The sequence below is a fragment of the Ovis aries genome, unplaced genomic scaffold (assembly GCF_016772045.2).
Source record: "Ovis aries strain OAR_USU_Benz2616 breed Rambouillet unplaced genomic scaffold, ARS-UI_Ramb_v3.0 scaffold_244, whole genome shotgun sequence".
Classification (NCBI taxonomy): domain Eukaryota; kingdom Metazoa; phylum Chordata; class Mammalia; order Artiodactyla; family Bovidae; genus Ovis; species Ovis aries.
In genome coordinates this window covers 34,091-46,690 of record NW_024599818.1, presented here as the reverse complement: position 1 = coordinate 46,690, position 12,600 = coordinate 34,091, and the positions used below count along the sequence as shown (strand labels likewise).

At 46.0% G+C, this 12,600-nt stretch overlaps 1 protein-coding gene across 1 annotated transcript; it reads left to right on the top strand.

The window, feature by feature from the left end:
- The first annotated feature begins 1,483 nt into the window (after nt 1-1,483).
- On the top strand, nt 1,484-10,439 carry LOC132659110 (protein NYNRIN-like). The gene has a single exon (XM_060408751.1). The coding sequence runs from the start codon at nt 4,773-4,775 to the stop codon at nt 6,228-6,230; it is 1,458 nt and encodes a 485-aa protein (XP_060264734.1). The 5' UTR covers nt 1,484-4,772; the 3' UTR covers nt 6,231-10,439.
- The last annotated feature ends 2,161 nt before the right edge of the window (nt 10,440-12,600 follow it).

The window sequence follows — 12,600 nt, the reverse complement described above, 5'->3', positions numbered from 1 at the left end:
TGGAGGGGGCAAAAGGAGCAGAAGGTTACAGACCTGGACATTGAAGGAAAGGTAGGTTTTACTAGAAAAAAGAAAGTTGATATTTATTGTGCTTACTACATTTCAGGCAATGTAGGATGCATTTCAGATTCATTATCTAATTTAAATATCAAAACTATGATTTTATTGTTCCCAAGTTTTTAATCTGTGAGAAATGAGACATAACTTTTCTAACTGTGATGCTGCTAAGTCACTTCAGTCGTGTCCAACTCTGTGAGACCCCATAGACAGCAGTCCACCAGGCTCCCCCGTCCCTGGGATTCTCCAGACAAGAACACTGGAGTGGGTTGCCATTTCCTTCCCCAATGCATGAAAGTGAAAAGTGAAAGGGAAGTCGCTCAGCTGTGCCTGACTCTTTACGACCCCATGGACTGCAGCCAACCAGGCTCCTTGGTCCATGGGATTTTCCAGGCAAGAGTACTGGAGTGGGGTACCATCACCTTCTCCGATATTTAAAGTCTAAACCACCCTAAAAACTACCCCTAAAATCATGCTTATGTAAAACCTGCCTGGAATAGATTAGATACAATACATATAAACACATATATACCACTCTCTAGTATAAAATTTTTCAAAAAACGTATGGACAATACAATAATTTATAAAGAACAGTTGTTTATAGTAACACTGTAATAAAGCACCAACTCAGAAAAAAGTGATCAAGGGTATTACATCTCATGGATAAGGCAACTAATGTTGCCAACTATAGTATTTCAAAATCCTTTACAAAAGGATATATTTACTAATAAATTTTAGCTCAGAGTTTGTGTTACTTTTTCTTCTTTTTCATTTCATCTGCTTCCATTTTAAGCTTAACTTCTTCAGCTGTAATAATCATCTCTAATTTTTATTGCCAGGCAGTGTGTAACATCTTAGAGGGCTCCTAAAGAGAAAGACTTGGACTATGGAGAAGCATTTGACCCCAGCGTGGTGGATGTCTTAATGGTGGTGACATTACCGGTTAAAACGGGAAGTTAAAGGGAACCAGGAAAGAAGATGACAAACCATAGATACAGTTGCCCCAGGATGAGTATATGAGGACATCATCCACTAACCATTTAACAGTGCTGGATGCTTTGTTGTTGTTCAGTTGCTCAGTCGTGCCTGACTCTGCGACCCCATGGACTGCAGAATGCCAGGCTTCACTGTCTTGCACTGTTTCCTGGAGTTTGCTCAAACTCATGTCCACTGAGTTAGTGATGCCATCTGTCAGGCAGGCCGGACGGCTCAGTGAGGTGCATAGCACCAGGGACCTGAGTCATGTTTCCTGTTAGCTGGGAAGAAAAAACAGCATTCCTTGACCAAATTAGGAAGACTTCTCATACACACCAACCAGAAAGAGACAGGACATGCGCTCATCCTGTCTAGCCAGTCATGTAACGCCAGCTACTCTTGTAACTGAGACAAAGAACTGACTGTATATAAACCGCCATATCCCTTTGTTCAGGGTCCCTGTTGGATTCCGCTATGTCGGATGAGACTTGGACCCTAGTGCACTAGAAATAAACTCCCTTCCTGCCTTTTTGCATTACTGTGGAGGACTTGCTTTCTCTCGGTCGGTTCGGAGATATGGGCTCGGTGCATAACATTTGGGGGCTCGTCTGGGATCTCCGTCCCACTGGGGAGGAACAACTCTCCTGGTAGAAGGGGGCCACCTCGTTAGGAGGTAAGAGCTCTGAGCACCGGTGCTAACGTAGCAGAGGCCTAGATTAAGTCCGGGGCCCAGTGCTGGGGAGGCATCTAGGTGTAAAGTGAAGAGGCAAGTCCAGCGTAAGGCCTGGTTCCCGGTAGCATACCGGGAGGGCAGCTGGCACGGAGGACGTCCTGACGGTAAGACACTTGCAAGCAGAGAAGGGGTTACAAGTGCTGTAGAGAGGACTGAAAGTAATACTGGAGTTGGAGTCTGTTTGTAGTGTTGTTTTCGTGTCTCAGTGTGCTGGCACTGCCTGTCTGTGTGAGTCTCGCTGTTGCTGTTAGTGTTCTCTGTACCCATGGGGCAATCTACTTCTACTCTGCTGTCTCTGATGACTGACCATTTTTCTTATTTCAAGTCTAGAGCTCAGAATCTTTCGTTACTGGTGAAGAAGAGCAAATTGGTGACTCTCTGTTCCACTGAGTGGCCCACCTTTGACGTTGGATGGCCACCAGAGGGAACCTTCAATCCCCAGATTGTCCAAGCAGTTAAAGAGCAGGTATTTGCTCCTAGTCCTGCCGGACACCCTGATCAGACTCCCTACATCCTAGTCTGGCAGGATCTAGTGAGGAATCCTCCGGAATGGCTTAAACCTTTTGTTCTTGCTCCTCCTAAACCCCCTAAACCTCCTCGTCCCTCTTCCCCAATCCCAACCTCGCCAAACCCACAGGTATTAGTCATGAAGGCTTCCGAAGAAAAAGAAGGAAAAAAGGACAACAATCAACCAAAGCCAGTCTTCCAGGAATCTTCTCTGTATCCTAATCTGATAGATCTGGAGATCGAATTGTTCCCACCCCCGTATGTGGATCCACATCCACCCTTGCTTCCACAGGTTCCACAAGTTTCATCGGGAGAAGCCCGGAGGAGGGCGGAGCCCTTGGCTCCTCCTAGGGAAGGGGGCCCCGCCCAGGGAACTTGGGGAAGAGTAAGGGAAATAGCCAGCGCAGCGAAAGAAGAAGGCCCGGAAATTCCCTCCTCCACTGTTCACACATTTCCGGTCCGGGCGGGGCCAGCCAGAGAGGGCGGGGAATGGACATATCAGTATTGGCCCTTTTCCACTAGTGATTTGTACAATTGGAAAACTCAGACTCCCTCTTTCTCTGAAAAACCGCAGGGTCTTATTGATCTTTTAGAATCTATCCTCTTTACTCACAACCCCACTTGGGATGATTGTCAGCAACTGTTACAGGTGCTTTTCACTACAGAGGAGCGCGAGCGAATCCTGTAAGCTCAGAAGAACGTGCTGGGGGTAGAAGGGAGGCCCACAATACAGCTTAACCTCATTGAGGAGGGGTTCCCCTTGGTGCGACCCAACTGGGACTTCGAACGCGCTGAAGGTAGGGAGCGTCTCCGAATGTACTGCCAGGTCCTTATGGCTGGCCTTAGAGCGGCCTCCAGAAAGCCAACTAATTTGGCCAAGGTAAGTTCAGTGAGGCAAGAGCCAAATGAGAGCCCGGCAGCCTTCCTTGAAAGGATAATGGAAGCTTTTAGACAGTATACTCCTATGGACCCACAGGCAGATGAGTCTCGAGCAGCAGTTATGCTAGCATTTGTGAATCAGACAGCCCCCGATATTAGGAGAAAGTTACAAAAGATAGAGAGGCTGGGTGAACAGTCCCTGCAAGATCTAGTGACGCCAGCAGAGAGAGTTTTCAATCATAGAGAGACCCCAGAGGAGAGAAAGGACCACATTAGAAGGGAAGAAAGAGAATTTAGAGCTGAAGAAAACCATAAGAACCAACAAAAGCTGGCTCAGATATTTTTCGCCAGAGTTGAAAACAAAAATAGGTTCCAAAAAGGGAAAAAGCTAGACTCAAAGACTGAGGAAAAACTTGCAAGGTGTAAGCTTGAAAAAAACCAATGTGCGTTTTGTAAGGAGACTGGGCATTGGAAAGTTAAATGCCCCAAGAAAAACCTAAAAGAGGGGCCCAAAAATCCCAAGAACGAGACTCCGTCTCCAGACAGTCATATCCTCTACATGGGTGAAGATAGTGATTAGGGGGGTCAGGGCTCGACGCCCCTCCCTGAGTCCTGGGTAACTATAAATGTGGAGGGGAAACCGGTTGGCTTCATGGTGGATACGGGAGCTCAATACTCAGTCTTAAACCAAAGAGATGGACCCATGTCTAAGAAAAGTAGCTGGGTGCAGGGAGCAACCGGGACTAAACGATATAGATGGACTACAAAACAGCATGTGAACTTGGGGGCCCACCAAGTGACCCATTCCTTTCTGGTGATACCTGAGTGTCCAGCGCCCTTGCTGGGAAGAGATTTACTGTCTAAAGTAAATGCCCAAATTCATTTTGACCACGGGCAAGTGTCAGTTTTAGATGGAACCAGGCATCCTCTTCAGGTCTTGTCTCTGGCATTAAAGGATGAATACAGACTGTACTTGCCAGAGGCCCCAGCGACAATAAGTCCCAAAGTACAGCCATGGGTTCAGAGATACCCTCAGGCCTGGGCTGAAACTGCAGGAATGGGACTGGCCAAACAGAGGCCCCCTATTATTGTGGAACTGAAAGCCAGTGCCACACCGGTGAGAGTGCAGCAGTATCCCATGAGTCAAGAGGCTCAGCAAGGAATTACTCCTCACATACAACGCCTCATAGACGCTGGGGTCTTGAGAAAGTGCCGGTCCCCATGGAACACTCCCCTGCTTCCCGTAAAGAAGCCTGGGGGAACTGATTTTTGACTGGTTCAAGACCTGCGAGAAGTCAACAAACGGGTGAGTGACATTCATCCTACGGTTCCTAACCCTTATACATTGCTAAGCAGCTTACCACCAAGCTACGTTTGGTATACTGTTTTAGATTTAAAAGATGCCTTTTTCAGTCTGCCTCTTGCCCTTGCAAGCCAAGAGATCTTCGCCTTCGAATGGCAGGAAGACAGTGGTCAGACTCCTGTGCAGCTGACATGGACTCGCTTACCACAGGGTTTCAAAAACTCACCCACGTTGTTTAACAAAGACTTGGATGAAGACCTCCATGAGTATCGGGTTGAACACCCTACCATTGTTTTATTACAATATGTTGATGATCTTATGCTGGCAGCAACTACGGAAAAAGAGTGCCGAGAGGCAACAGGTGACCTTCTCCAAACCTTGGGGACTTTAGGTTACAGGGCCAGTGCCAAAAAGGCCCAGATTGCCAAGCAAGAGGTCACATACCTCGGTTATAAGATAAAACAGGGCCAGAGGTGGCTAACACAGGCTATGAAAGAAACCATCCTCCAGATCCCTGAGCCGGCCAACCCTAGACAAGTGAGAGAATTTCTGGGAACTGTGGGATATTGCCGATTATGGATCTTGGGGTTTGCAGAAAAGGCCAGGCCCCTGTATGAAGGGACCAAAGAAAACGAAGACTGGAAATGGACTGAGTCAATGACAACGGCCTTTCAGGAGCTCAGGCGTGCCTTGCTGGAAGCTCCTGCCCTTGCCCTTCCTGACCCATCTAAGCCTTTCCAATTATTTATAGATGAAAGGCGAGGGATAGGAAAAGGGGTACTAACACAGAAGTGGGGACCTTGGAAGCGTCCCATAGCTTACCTTTCCAAGAAATTGGACCCAGTGGCAGCCGGATGGCCACCTTGCCTCCGAATCATCACAGCTGCCGTGCTCCTAGTCCATGATGCTGATAAACTGACTTATGGACATAGACTCTTGGTCTACACTCCTCATGCTATAGAGAGAGTTCTGAAACAACCCCTGGGTAAATGGATTTCCAATGCCCGCTTGACACACTACCAGGCCCTGCTACTTGACACCTCACGGATTCATTTTCAAATGCCCTGCACTCTAAACCCAGCTACTCTTTTGCCCAATCTGGAGGGGGATAGCCCCCTCCACGATTGCAATGAGATACTGGCCGGAGTAACGGCAATACGGAAGGACTTAACAGATACGCCACTGGATAACAGTGAGCTAATATGGTTTACAGATGGAAGCAGCTATGTAAAAGATGGACAGAGACGGGCGGGAGCCACAGTGGTAGATGATTCTGGATGGATGATATGGGCGGAGACTCTTTCCCCAGACACCTCAGCACAAAGAGCAGAGTTAATTGCCCTGATTCAAGCATTAGAGAGAGCTAAAGGAAAAAGAATAACTATTTTTACTGACAGTCACTATGCTTTTGGCATGGTACACATCCAGGGCCCAATATATCGGGAATGGGGGTTTTTGACAGCTGAAGGAAAAGAGATTAAAAACTTGCCAGAAATCCGTCGACTTCTGGAGGCTGTGCAGTTGCCTCGGGCTGTGTCAATAGTACATGTACCTGGACATCAAAAAGGGGACAGCCCCACGGCACGAGGAAATCGTGCCGCAGATCTGGCAGCTCGAAAAGCGGCTGATGAAGATTTTATCACTCCGGTGTTGGCGATCGGGCTTCCACCCCCAGGTATGGGAACTTTGCCCCCAACCCCTGAGTATTCATCCACAGACCTTGCCTGGATCCAGGAACGTCCCAACCTCCAACAAGGAGAGGATGGATGGTACTGAGACTCCGATGGTTACTTGATACTCCCTGCTCAGTTGGGATGGCAACTGTGTGAGCATCTACACTCGTCTACTCATCTGGGAGAGAAAAAGACACTGATGCTTTTTCAAACTGCACGCCTGCGATTCCCCCAGCACCAAACAACTGTGAAGAACATAGTACATGCTTGTAAGGCATGTCAACAGATGAGGCCAGGAAAGAGGCAACACGCAGGACTGAGGTATCGGGGAGAAGGGCCAGGGCAGCACTGGGAAATAGATTTCACCGAGGTAAGGCCAGGCAAGTATGGTTACTGGTACTTGTTAGTGTTGGTAGATACCTTCTCAGGGTGGGTAGAAGCTTTTCCTACTAAGGGAGAAACTGCAATGGTAGTGGCTAAAAAGATTTTAGAAGAAATAGTTCCCAGGTTTGGTCTGCCGGTGACTGTTGGCTCTGATAATGGACCTGCTTTTGTGAGCCAAATAGTTCAGAGCCTTGCCCTAGCTCTGGGGACCAAATGGAAATTACATTGTGAATATAGCCCATAGAGCTTGGGGCAAGTTGAAAGAATGACTCGGACCCTAAAGGAAACTTTAACTAAATTGGCTATAGAGACTGGTGGGGACTGGGTGACTCTCCCTCCCTTTGCCCTCTTTCGTGCATGTAATACTCCTTATCAGCTTAATCTGACCCCATTTGAAATTCTGTATGGGCGACCTCCCCCTGTATGTCCAATATTTGAAGGAAAGAAACTTCCACCTCCTACCTTGGGACAATTCCAGGAGGCTTTGATGGCTTTGGGCAAAGTGCATTCTCGTGTCTGGAAACTGCTCCGGGAAATATATGAGGGTCAAAACAAGGGGACTATCCCCTCACATAACATCGGCCCCGGAGATTGGGTGTGGGTCAAAAGGTACCACACCAAGGCACTAGAACCTAAATGGAAGGGTCCTTATGTTGTTCTTCTTACCACCCCAACTGCCCTAAAGGTCGACGGTATCAGGCCTTGGGTGCATTGCAAACACATACGCACAGCTACTTCAGCAGAGCGGGAAGATGCTAAAAAAGAATGGGAAGCATCTCTGCACCCGTCCAACCCCCTGAGGCTGAAGCTCCGGCGTCGTCGACAGGACCAAGACAACTCGCCTGGACCATCTTATAGATGACCATGTTACTCTGCTCTGAAGCTGCCAGCGTGAACCTGCACCGACCCGTCAAAATCACCTGGAAACTGCAAAATGGACTAACACGTGAGATGCTTAACTCCACCACCGCAATGCATCCACCAAATACTTGGTGGCCAGACTTATACTTTGACCTTAGGCCGGTGGTAAATGTACCTTGGAAGAGGGGCTACCTCCGGAATCATGCATTCTGGGCATGTCCAGGTGCACCCAGGCACAACTGGAAGATCTGTGGGGGGATACAGGACTCTTATTGTAAATCTTGGGACTGCATAACTTCTAATGATGGGTCAGAGACTCCAGGGTATAGACGGTGGGATGTAGGAAATCGGTACTTGCCCATAGCCAGGTGGCTAATACCACGGATGGGAGGATGGTGGGTCTGTTCACATACGGGGCTGACTCCGTGCTTACACAGCTCAATCTTTGACCCTAAAAAAGAATTCTGTGTTATGGTGGCTGTAATACCAAAGATACTGTATCGACCAGAAGAAGCTGTATATGATTATTGGGCCCACAAATTTACTCTTAATCAATAAGAAAGAGCTTATAAAGTTAAGAGAGAGCCCATTACTGCCATAATCATAGCAACTACGTTCGGTCTGGGAATAGCCGGGGCCAGAACTGGAACAGCAGCTCTGTCCATGCAAAGTCAAGGATTTAACTCTTTAAGAGCGGCCATAGATGAAGACATTACCCATATAGAACAATCTATTAGTCATTTAGAATCATCTTTAACTTCACTATCTGAAGTGGTCCTGCAAAACAGGAGAGGTTTAGATCTGCTTTTTCTGCAACAAGGAGGACTTTGTGCAGCCTTAGGAGAAGAGTGCTGTTTTTATGCTGATCACACCGGAATAGTCAGGGAATCTATGGCCAAAGTGAGAAAAGGATTAGCCCAACGTAAAAGAGAACGTGAGGCTCAACAAGGGTGGTTTGAGTCTTGGTTTCAACAGCCCCCTTGGTTGACCACCCTAATCTCCACATTGCTGGGACCCCTATTAGTACTTTTATTAATGCTTACCTTAGGCCCATGCATTATCAATAGACTTGTAGCCTTTGTAAAGGAACGCATAAATACAGTACAGCTGTTCATGCTTCGGCAACAATATCAGACTGTGTCTCAGGAACCAGTGGAAGATTCCTCTGTATGATCTAAGAACAGGGGGGAATGTCAGGCAGGCCGGACAGCTCAGTGAGGTGCATAGCACCAGGGACCTGAGTCATGTTTCCTGTTAGCTGGGAAGAAAAAACAGCATTCCTTGACCAAATTAGGAAGACTTCCCATACACACCCACCAGAAAGAAACAGGACATGCGCTCATCCTGTCTAGCCAATCATGTAACGCCAGCTACTCCTGTAACTGAGACAAAGAACTGACTGTATATAAACCGCCATATCCCTTTGTTCAGGGTCCCTGTTGGATTCCGCTGTGTTGGATGAGACTCGGACCCTAGCGCGCTAGAAATAAACTTCCTTCCTGCCTTTTTGCATTACTGTGGAGGAATTGCTTTCTCTCGGTCGGTTCGGAGATATGGGCTCGGTGCATAACACCATCCAACCATCTCGTCCTCTGTTGTCCCCTTCTCCTCCTGTCTTCAATCTTTCCCAGCATCAGAGTCTTTTTCAATGAGTTGGCTCTTTGCATCAGGTGGCCAAAGTACTGGAGCTTTGCCGGGAGCCAGCGTGAGGAACTCCGCCCATGGCAAAGGTCATGAGGAAGGAGGCTTGGCATATGCAAAGGCGTGATCAAGCCTCAGGAAACCCCCTGTTCCCGAGCATCTAACCCCAAAACCAGAGTCTGTTTTATGCTCTCACCTACACCTCTGACTTTATGGGGGGCTCTCCCCATAACCGTTTCTCTCGGAGGAGGAGTAAACATGCAGCTCCAAGGCAATAAAAATTCCTGGGCATGACAAGACTGTTTCAGCTTATGGACTCCTCTGAAGGTTATCTAGCCCACCTGTATAGGTTCGTCCGGCCACATGTGATTGTTTATAGCCTCCCAACCTGAGAGGCATGAGATGTTTTAGACTTATTAAAGGCAAATTCTTTTGGGGAGTTAGAAATTATTAATATAGTGGGTTGGTTAGGAATTATATTGGTGAAGGGTTTTTCATTTGTTGTGTCAATAATTGCTGCTAATTCCCTGCTCTGGGTGGGACAAGGATGTCTCAGGTCAAACCTCTCTGCTGACAGACTAGCTTGTGTGACAGGATTATCCATACTGCTGCCACTACCACATGATTGTTTACTACCCCTCAACCATAAACAGCACAGAGAGTTTTGGAGTATTTTGAGAGTCTTAATTAGCACAGGGCTTTTTCTTCTTGTTGAGTCAATGATTGCCGCCAGGCCTCCGTATCCTTAGGCACCTGGGAATATATTAATCAATGTATTTGGAATATAGAAAAGGAAATATAGTAGTTTTTGCTGTTAGCAATACTAGACTTTTTGAGTTAATGGATTTTCTCTTTTGTAATAGATCACTGTGCTTTGTTATAAACCACTGTGTCCTTGTTATGTAAAAATGTAACTTTATCACTATCTTAAGACCAAATAGATCTTAAGGGGAACATTGGTGAAAGGATTTTCATTTGTTGGGCTGATGTTTGCTGCTAAATCTCCATGTTCCCTACCCTTATAATGCATATAACTAACATATAGGAGAAATAAGTATTAACCTTTAAGCATATAGGAGAAATAAGTATTAACCTTTAAGACTAATCATGTTAACCTTGGGTTAAATAAATTCCTTTCTTGATTGTAACTCACTACACCCTCACACTATAGGAATGTAACTTTATTTGGAGGGTGGTGCCTGATTTAAGAAAAAACACCCTTGGAAAAAAATAAGTTTTTTGGTTATCAGAAAGAAAGGATCATAAAATCCCTAAGACCTTTTTATGTGAAGCACCTGATTTTGATAAAGGTCAGGACTGCTGACCACCCCCCCCCCCGTGACTCTGTATTCATCCCTATGTGTAACAAAAGGTATATAAGCAAACCTAAAAATAAAGAAATCGGATCAGTTTCCGGAAAGACTGATTCCCCCATGTCGCTTCTTTCTTGCTCCCTGTTTTTCTGGCTGAATTCCCATCTGGAGCATGGATGCTATTCCACGTAATCCAAGTTATTCAGCCTCTTTTTCTCCACTAATCTTCCTACTACACTATCCGTTTCTAATCTCTCACTATATCTGTAATTAAATATGTATTTTTCCAAGGACGCCGACTCCGTCCCCACCTTCGAATCATCCTGGATCCACCAGGGCTGGACCCCGGCAAAGCTTCAGCTTCAGAATCAGTCTTTCCAATGAATATTCAGCTGAATGCTTTAGCAAGTTTCTTATGCAATAGTGTTCTAGGAAGAATAAGTGGCTACAGAGAAAGAAGAGATATTATTACTTAAACACTCTAAACATGTTTCTATATCAAGACTTGTGTCCCTTGCCTTTGCCGTCTCTACTGTGGCGCTATTACCCAAAACACCTACACGGTGTATCTCTGAACGTCCCTTACATCTTTACCCGAATGTCACCCCTTGGTGAATGCTTTATCTAAATGTTTCTATTTTCACTCCTAGAGAATCAGGTTCCAGCACAGTGGATGCAGCAAGAATGAAAGCTGGAGCACTGACACCTGGTGTCCCACTCAAACACTTTGTGGGGGCTACACTAGCCTCCTTGCTCCCCTCAGAGATCCTGGGTCAAATTGTGCAGAAGCCCAGGCACCAATTTTAGATCCAGCCACACGGGGGCAGCATCCGCAAACCCGCCCTGCTTTTTAAGATGTGTGAGTGAAATAGGGGTAAGTCTGATTGGCTGTCTCAAAGGGCAGTCACTCCTTTCTGTTTTCTTTGCAAAAGGCCGTGTAGACCACAGAAAGGTGTGTGGGGCTGGAAAAGCTTTTACAAGGGAAACCCTTTAGGAGCAGGCAGATTCAGCAACTCTTCCTGACGAGGGAGAAGAGGGAAATGCTGCTCATAGCACCAGTGTTGATCTTATGGATGCAAATACCACGTGAGTTTGGGGTTTCCCTGATTGCTTCCAGAGAATTCTGCACAGTGGAATATGATCTGCAGGAAACTGTAGAAGTGAGATTTTCTGATAGAGAGGAGGATGTTGAGACAAACTCAGAAACTAAAAAGTGGAAAGACGGAGGGAATTGTGCAGGGAGACATGGAAAGGAGAAAAATACACAAGAAGAATGAGAGAGACCGTTGGGGCTGAGAGGATAGACATGTGATTAGACCTTCTCTGATACTTCTCACCGTTTTCTCAACAGAAGTGAACGCACAACAGATAAGTCAAATTCCTCAATTCTTGTTTCTACAAGAAGGAGAGAACTTCACCACGTACTGCAATTCCTCAAGCACTTTACCCAACTTACAGTGGTATAAGCAGAGGCCTGGGGGAAGTCCTGTCCTCTTGATGATACTAGCTAAGGGTGGAGAAGTGAAGACGGAGCAGAGACTGACAGGTCGGCTTGGAGAGACCAGAAAGCACGGCTCCCTGCACCTCGCGGCTGCCCAGCTCTCAGATGCAGGAACCTACTTCTGTGCAGGGCACAGTGCTCTGGAAGCACCTGCTGTCTGTCCCCAAACCTCACTGTGGGCTCCAGGGGTCGCTCCTCTTCATCTCTCCTCAGGGCAGGGGCCAGAGAAAGCTGAAGTCACGATATCTATGAAGAAATTGAATTTTTAATTTAAAAAAATCCCTGGACTCAGACAGTGTTACTAGATAATTCTACCAATCTTTTGAAGTGTTAGCATGAATTATGCACTATTTCTTCCAGGAAAAAAAAAAGAAGAAAAGAATCCCTCACTCATTTTGTGAAGCTAGTGTTACCCTGAAATTAAAATCAAACAAAGATTATAACAGAACTGCAAAGAAACATATTTCATGAATATAGACATGAAGTTTCTTAAAAATATTAGCAAGTAAAATTCATCTATATAAAAAGAGTACTATACCAAGCACAAATGGATTTTTTCAAGGATGCAAATGACTTCAAATTGAAAATCAGTTGATGAAATTCACCATATTAACAGGATAAAAAAGAAAAATTACATCATATTAATCTATGTAGAATAAACTTTTGCCAAAATTCAACAGTCAACTATGGTGAAGACTTTGAGGAACATGGGCATAGTGGGGAAGTTCCTCCGTAGCTAGCAGTATGCTTACTAACAAAGGACTGTATATGTT